The 8,441-nt window shown below is 36.0% G+C and overlaps 1 protein-coding gene across 2 annotated transcripts in view; it reads right to left on the bottom strand.

Moving 5' to 3' along the window:
• Positions 1–1,388: 1,388 nt before the first annotated feature.
• Positions 1,389–8,441, bottom strand: part of KAT2B (lysine acetyltransferase 2B) — a 99,782-nt gene continuing 92,729 nt past the window's right edge. The window contains exons 15-18 of one of the 2 annotated variants that reach the window (XM_037845665.1): positions 7,625–7,661; positions 7,320–7,383; positions 7,137–7,221; positions 1,389–3,346 (exon numbers count right to left, since the gene is read on the bottom strand). In XM_037845665.1, coding sequence (XP_037701593.1) covers positions 3,153–3,346; positions 7,137–7,221; positions 7,320–7,383; positions 7,625–7,661 — 380 coding nt within the window. In that variant the 3' untranslated portion in view covers positions 1,389–3,152. The remainder of the gene's footprint in view (positions 3,347–7,136; positions 7,222–7,319; positions 7,384–7,624; positions 7,662–8,441) is intronic. The other variant, XM_037845666.1, reaches the window with a different exon arrangement.

Genomic DNA, 8,441 nt, shown 5'->3' with positions numbered 1-8,441 from the left:
AATGCTAGTTAAGTGCTACAGAAGAATAGCTTAGGACAATATGGAAAAGGCCAAAGGCTGCTACCAGTAACTCTTCCCTGGGCAGCACCCAAAATCTCTTCTAAATAAACACTGACGAATGGTCTGAAGAATATCAGCTTAAAGGGGTAAAAAATTTTTAGCCTGTCCATGGTACCTTAGTGTGACCTTGTTTCTACTTCTTAGTTCTCATCAATGTAAATTTTACTTGCAGGTAATATGAAAACCCCCAAGTCTTTTTTCATTATTTTTTCCTAATGAATGCAACCATTTTTAATTTTGTGTTGAATAATGAAAAAAAAAGTTTTATAGAGATTTTTGATCATGGATATAGGGGGTGGAGATGGGGAGGAGGACACTTATTCTCCATTCTAAATGTTTGTTTTCCTGTGGGAGGACATTCATCGCCTCTTGGCTTCCCTCTGCCCCCTCAGTCACTCCTCCCCAGGGAGGGCTTCCCTAATTGATGAGTTAAGGCTGAGGACGTGGACATAGGTTGCTCTACCCCTCCCTCACCTGTGCCTCTTCAAGGTTGGCCTGCTTTCAGCAAGCGCCACTGCTCTTGGGGGTGCACGAGGCCTAATGGTAAAGACCTGCCCCTGGAGGCGAAGCCGGCATATGAAGAGGGGCCGGCAATTGCCAACATACTCTGGGGTTCCATATTAGAAAGCTGATTTTTCCACAGATGCAAGCCACATCCTCCAATATCCATTTTGTTAGCAATAAAGGTGACATTCCAACTATCATAAGCCTTACTCTTTTGACCTCTCAGTTCAGAATTCAGTAAGGAAAAAGGGTTTTCTTTATCAGATTCTCTCAAACAGCATCAAAATATACTATACTTTCCTACAGATGGCATTTTGTTTAACCTTGGAAGCTCATATGGGAGAGTCTACATACCGCCTGTATTTTTATCTGCCCCTCTCTGATACAAAGTAGAAAAAAATGAAACAGAAATATCGTTTGATTTCTAAACTAATAACATTCTTCTTTTGATGGGGCTTTTTTCTTTTTTAAAATGGATGATAGTGGGTAGATGTAGTAGACAACTCAGAAAAGACAGAACATGTTTCTTCTCTTGAAAATCTCTCATTGATGGGCTGAGGATTTTTATGAAACTTCTCATTAAGATAACAATTCTAAAACATCTTCAACAAAATACTTAAAACCTAAGGATTCAAGGGCACAGTTGATGGCCATCAACCAGATCATACATTTGCCCTGTTACCTCTATCTGATAGAAGAAAACACACCACTAGGTTGGAAGCTTTTGTAAATATAATTTAAAACTATTTTGTACCAGTACAATATATTAATTTTACAAATGTAAAATTTTATCAGCTATTAAAGCATTTGCAAAAAACCACACATCCTACTTCAGCTTTATTGCACAATACCTATAAGAAAATATGAATTTTTAAATTAGAAAACATAAAAATGCTTTCAATATAGAAGAGACAATCTGATTTTAAAGACAATACCCTCTAAGAATGTCTACCCAGAAAATAACAAACTTTCACAGGATACCAAGCTGGATAGAGGCTTCAGCAGATCCGTTACAAAGCATTGTCTAAAATCAGTCCAAGATACATAATCCAAACTGTATCAAAATTCTTCATTAGAAATCTAGATGCCACTCAAGGTGGTTTCTTATACATAAAAAAGTTGAGGCATTTTTCAGTGTGAGCATCTGAATATCTTTTTTATAGCAACAACCACACTTCCAACTTAACAGCCATTTGCAGGTTTTTGTTCCTTCTTGTACAATATCTCTGGCAACTGTTTTTAACAACTATTATTGATCATTTTAATTTATGCTGATAGAAAAACATCAAGTTAAATACACTTTTAAAACCTAGTCCTTTACAAAAATTAGTTTATAAATTTGCATCATAAAAATTAGTGTAGAGATCATCAAGATGGCCTTCGTTTATATTTTACATTAGTTGGTTTTCCCAGAGTTGGAATGGCAAATGTCCCACTTTTCTCTGTAGTGTAATCAGGAAATAAATTCCAAGCACTAGGCTGGAATCCCAAGACAGGTTAATAAAAGCTTGTATGATGGATTTTATTGGGGCATGATCCTGGGCCTGTAAACCAGTGTGGGTGTAAAATACTGACAGCAAACCTGGGTGTGCATTTAATTTACCTCAGACAATGAATATAATCTGGAGATGCAACTGGAAAATTGTTTACATATACATTATGAATGGGGCTGTATGTATCACAGAAAGGGGAAAAAATCCTTATTTATTAGAACAAGACTTCAAAAGATTTAATATGTAGAGATAACACATGTTTTCCTATTAAAGCATGTGTATTCAATGTCAAGTTTTTTCAAGATTATGCTTTTGTGGCCCTGGAAATGATCTTTTGAAACTTATGTCCTGCATAAGCAAAATCAAATATGGTATTATACATTTGGGTATAGAAAACAATTATTAAAATAGTGGTTATGTATTCACAAGTTTGTTTTAGGTAGATAGAATTATCAAAAAACCAGATATTTATAAAAAGTTTGCATTATTTAGAATTTCTTCCTTAGGAATCAAAGCAGTTCCTTTTCTGGAACTGCATTTTTCAGAACTGCTCAAAGCACCTCATCTAGATGAGTGTTTTTTAAAAAAATATATAAAAAGTCTACAATGAGACTTCAAACATGACATACTTCACCTTTTTGGGGACTTTTTATCATGTATCTCTTCCTTAAAGTCCTTCAGAATAAAATAAAAATAAACTCTCACACTCCATTAGAAAACAAGGGAAACATTCACGGTCTGAAAATTTTTCTGGATTCCTCCAAATCGTGGTACTATGTGCAATTTCCTCATATACAGGTACTGAGGAAAACTCTGATCATCTATTATGAATATTCAGCTAATGGACATGCCATAGAAAATTAACATTAATAGTAGTAAATAGATTAAAATCTATTTCATAAAATAAAGATGTTCTATAACCTCAATTTAAATACATATCTGAAAAGCTAAGAGGAGGTTTTTTTGTTTTTCAAAAGTGCTAATTTTTACATTTACAAGTATCTACAATACATTATGTCCAATTCTTTTTAAAACTAAACCACCTTGCTCTAGGCACACTGCTTGACGAGTTTCTAAGAAGCACAGGGTAAATAATCACTTGTCAATTAATCCAGCTTCCTTAATTTTACTGAAGAAGAATTTCTCCAGGATATTGGCACATTTGTAGTATTCACTCTCAGGGGGGTTGTACTCTTTGCAATTGGTAAAGACTCGCTGTAAGTCTGCCATGAATAATTTCTTAGACACGTAGTACCTATTCTTGAGGCGTTCACTCATGGTTTTCAGATCTGCACAGGAAGAAAAAATATTAGCAATCTTTGACACCTTTTAAATACTGGCTGACAAAAGTAAGATTGGGAAAGAAATCTATGTTGTTGGTTTAATTACATTTTTAATAGTCTCAATGCCTTTGCTTAAAAGAAATTCATATGATCAAGAAAAACACTTCTTAAATCTTGGGTTCATTCTTGTTGTGAGGCAGTTTTGTGTAAAGTCACAGCCATTTTAACATTAAAGGGGCATTACTAGTCAACTGGTGCAATCCCCTATTCAGTGCAAGGAAACTAAGCAGCGATAAGTATGATGAACTAACTATTGTTAGCTATTCATTCAGAATTATGCAGAAGAGGCTCTTTCTACTTGGAGTAGAGCAGTTGGAACATTTGTACTGAACCATTTACTTACTTAAAACAGTCAGACTAAGTTTATGTCACTAAACTCTCAGTTGTTTTGGTGTTGTAGAAAACTGAACATAAAATACATCTGCAAATACACCAGTGTCCCTGCATGTAAAAACAGTTAAAATTAATTTTGCTTTATGCTCCATCAATGAAATGAGTGACCTACTTGATTTAATAATCTGTTTTCTAAAACAAATAAACCTTGTGAGACTATTGTGAAAAGAATATTTTCTCAATATATCTACTTGCTTTAAATTGCATTATTTCTCAAGTGAAAACTGTGCTTCATCTAAATTCATAACAATACAGCAGGGCTTCCTCAATCCTTATTCTCAGGACCAATTTTTAAAATTCCATGCAGAGTAGAAGATGCTAATATTTGCCTATTTATGGGTCCCTGGCTGTCTCTAAGTCTAATTCTTGAATTACTAAAATTGTGCTAACTATACATCAAAAAAAAAGTGGGGGAGGGGGGGCGTGGGCAAAATGGCTAAATAAACACTCTGGCTACCAATATCCCCAATTCCCACTCAATTATCAGGGTGTCCAGAGAGAAAGAAACATACAAGCAAATGCATTAGGATTATCATTTAATAAGATAAATACATTTACGTGCAAAATCCCAAAACGGAGAGAAATTCATTAGCATTAAAATCCTAAATCCAAAAAAAAAGACCAAAGAAAGAATGGAGAATATCTACTTCTGCCTTTAGACCTTTATCAATGTCTCTCTCAGTTAGAGGAATGTCATCACACCTGTGAGTTCTGCTTTAAATTTTTCTTTCTTCTCTAACTGAAACAGTTTGGAGGAAAGAAAAATCTACAAGTGTTAAGATACACAATGGCTCAACTGATCCCTCACTAAATATCTTGCCAAGTGTGACTGAACATGTAAAGATGTCCTCTCATTTAAGAAAGAAGGAGAAATGAAATCGTCTCTACAGGTAAACTGAGATGTTGGCGTTCCTTCCAGCCAAATGCCTACCAGTTAAGATAGTCTGCCCAACATAATGTTTTAGCAGAGAAGGAAGAGAAGTGTAACCAAAAAAAGAAAAGTAAGAAAAAAAAAAAGAATCAGATTAGACACAAAGAACTTTTTCCAAAAGCGTTTCAAACTTTTTTTTTCTGAGAGGAGGTAGGAAGAGATGGGAGAGCCTAAAATGTAGCAGAAAAAAAAAAAAATAAAAACAGAACCATAGAGGTGTTTGGCCCTCCCTAAATAATTACAATCAAACCTGCATAATTCCACTATATTTTAAAGCTATAGATAGCTTTTTTCTTCCTGTACACTTCTTAGATTCTTTCAATTGACTAAACAGCACAGGTTAAAAAAAAGCGGTGACTAAACATTGGTGTCACTCAATTTGGAGACACCATTAAATTATTCTAGCTTGATTCCCCCTCCTCTAAACTTGAGAATTCTGTGCAAATGGGAACACCTTGCCTACCAATCCTCAGGGGCAGGGGTGGGGGCAGTTATTACTTAGTGGGTGCATCATTTCTGTTTGAGGTGATGAAAAAGTTGAAGAAACGGATATTGGTGATGGTAGCACAATATTGTGAATGTAATTAATACTACTGAATTGTACATTTAAGAGTAGTTAAAATGAGGAATTTTGAGTTGTATATGTACAGCAATAATTTTTTTAAATGAAGATATGCTTAGATTCAGACTACTTGGACTACTCTGACGACATGTACAACTCCCTAAGTAAATCAAGTTAGATCCCATCCATATGGAAGGAAAGAGGTTTGTAAGACACAGGGAAAAGAGCAAAGATATTTTTAGAAAAAGCCAAGAGTATAATAATGAGGAAAAGTAAAATTATTGATTTGTCAGCCCTGTTCTCAAATACATGACTATCTTAGGGATAAGACTACATATTTTACTCAGCACCCAAAGGCATTCTAAGAAGAAAACTGTTGCTCCACTAAAGAACACTCCATTGTTTTAATTCTTTGTCTAGGACACATCTCAGCCCACCACTGGCCTAACTCCATGGGGTCAATTTTCCCCTCAAGACCACTCAGCTATGCACACAGATGATACCCTATTGCAGAAGCCATGCCCTTCTCAGGTAAGGCCAAGCAAGAAACTTCCAGAGAGCAGGCCATGAGTAGACATGACAGACCTATCACTGCAGGTCTTCAAAGTGCATGTGGACAGGGGAAGTATTCTCTCCTCAAACCTGTACAACTTCCTATGAAATCCCCCCATGACTGAGGCAGCCCAGAAGACATCTATTAACTTAAGGTTGGAAATGGATACAAAGGTTTTAACATATTTTTCACATAGTGGAAAACACTATGTGAAATTTCCAAATCACCCTTCCATTCATTATTCTTAACAGAGTCAACTATACTTTTGGTTTTCTTGTACTGAAATACATAGTAGCAAGGCAGAGAGAAGCGGGAGGGGACAACATATGGATGTATGCCCCATTTTAAGGTGTATATACTCTTGAAATCATTACTATGACTATAAAATCTTCAAATGAAAATTACTTCCATAGAAGACACCAGCAAAGATCTGTCAGGTGTCAAGAAGCTAATGGATTCCTTTCTTTATTCCTTTCACATTTTAGCACTTCCACTGAAAAGGGACAGAAGACTCAGGCTCTCTTCATAGAATGGCCACACAACTGATGAAAAGAAAACACTTCTGCCAGTTGTCTGTCATCTGCACAATGCCAAAATGTTTTCATTTGGGGATTCTCAACTGACTGAATTAATCACTCATCTTAACATAGTACAGATGCAGCAACAAATTCTGCAAATTCTACATTACTCAAGGTATCTTTGTTTCTTTGGGGTTGCTTTGTTTTCTTTTTTGTTTGTTTGATTTAACAGCATATGTAGTGATACTAACAGTATCCATCAAGAGCATGGAAAATCAAGAATTGTGGTAATTCGAATTTCTCTCTGTGAATATACAGCAGCCAAGCAGCTTAATCTAATTTCTTTTGTATCACCTTGAAAAATTCATTAAAGAGTCATCTATGACAGACTCAAAATATTTCAGGAGGATACCTAATGCTTTTCCATTTGCAACCAAACAGGTAGACTATAAGAAAGATTGTTTTAACTGTCAGTTTTCATATCTACTGCTGTGTGCAGTTCCCCACCTGGGGCTTTCAGTATCTAGTGTTGTTGAGTATATGTGGGCTCTGAAAAGACAGCTGCAGAATGTCTCTAGTTTACACTGCCACCCACTTCTCCTTTATCATTCTATTCTGACATCCCTGCCCCCCATGGGCACATGGAATGAATCCCACTATCATCACACACATTCTACCCTACAACAGAAGAGTACAAATCAACCTCAGTGACCATGTGTCCCCCACACCGCCATCCAGAGAGCTTTAAATCTATACTTAGAAAATGTTAATGGCATTACCCATGGGGAACCTTATAACTTCATAATATCCCGGAGCTTCTGTTCTCTTCACAGGTTCCATGAAGGGCCAAGCGCTTTGATGGCTCTTGAGTAAAGAAAAAAGTAAGGTATCTAATATGGAAATTCCATGTGGGAAATCATTTCAAAATACTTGCATGAGGTGCATGAAAAGAGAACACCCACCTTCACCTGCTGGAGGATGCTCTTGAGTGTGCTGTAAAGCTGGTCAGGGTCTTTGGGCTCTTTACTTGAAAGGAAAAGAGTAAACAACAAAGCGCAAGATTAGTTTTTACTCTCCTGCCAGCTCATCCCTATACAGCTCATTCTTACAAAACCCTAAAATTGGAACCATTCCAGAATTTTTAATAAAATTGAAACCCAGCGAGCATTGAATTGGAGATTACTTTCAGTTTGCCCTTTTTCTCTAAATTGCTGGGAAGGGAAAAAAAAATTGCTTCCATTAACATTCTCTCGCCCATCATACTTACCTCTTCTCTTTTCCACTGGGTTTCCAGCCTGTCTCTCCTATATGTCAACGAAATTAAACACTGAATGAGAACTGCTTTTGGTCAAGAGAATAACATAGTTAATACTTATCTAAAAGCAAAGAATGACAGCCATGCCTCAATAAAAGTCTATTTCTTAGAAGAGACTGAAATTGACTACAATTTGTTACTTTCTTCTACAGCTAACAGTAGGAAACATTTCCAAGACTGACAATAGTATCCTATATGTTAGTGTTTTTTAAAGCAGGAATTCCAAGTTTTCAGAGGAAAGCATAAAAAATAAATTCTTTTTTCTGGTACTGAGGGCATGTGTATTTTTTAACCTGTAAGCCATATGTTTTTGCTAATCACCACATGAAAGAGTTAACCTGCTATTTTAGGTTAGAACAAACTCTGTCCTGGTCTCTATTTCATTTGGTCAAGACCCTGCTTGTAATGGGAGATGGTTTAGTGTAGCAGAAAGAAAACACAGCCTGGAGTGTGACAGACCTGGATTTGATCTCCTGCTCTCCCCTTAAAAGCTAACTTACCCTACATAAATTACTTAACCTCTTGCATCTCAGTTTCTCAATCTGTAAAATAGAAATCTAAAATTTAGGTTATCACCTTTTAAGATTAGTTGACGTATGTTAAAAACAAAACAAAACAAAACAAAAAAACATAGAAGAATGCCTGCCACAAACAAGCATTTGGTTAAATGGTAGCTATTAATCCATTAATAGGGATACAATGGGGAATGACAATTTCTCAGTCTGGCAATGAAAGTAAGATCTGCAATGGGCTCAATTTTGCAAAGGAG

Source organism: Choloepus didactylus, chromosome 1 (assembly GCF_015220235.1).
Source record: "Choloepus didactylus isolate mChoDid1 chromosome 1, mChoDid1.pri, whole genome shotgun sequence".
Lineage (NCBI taxonomy): Eukaryota > Metazoa > Chordata > Mammalia > Pilosa > Megalonychidae > Choloepus > Choloepus didactylus.
This window is presented reverse-complemented; position numbering and strand designations above follow the sequence as displayed.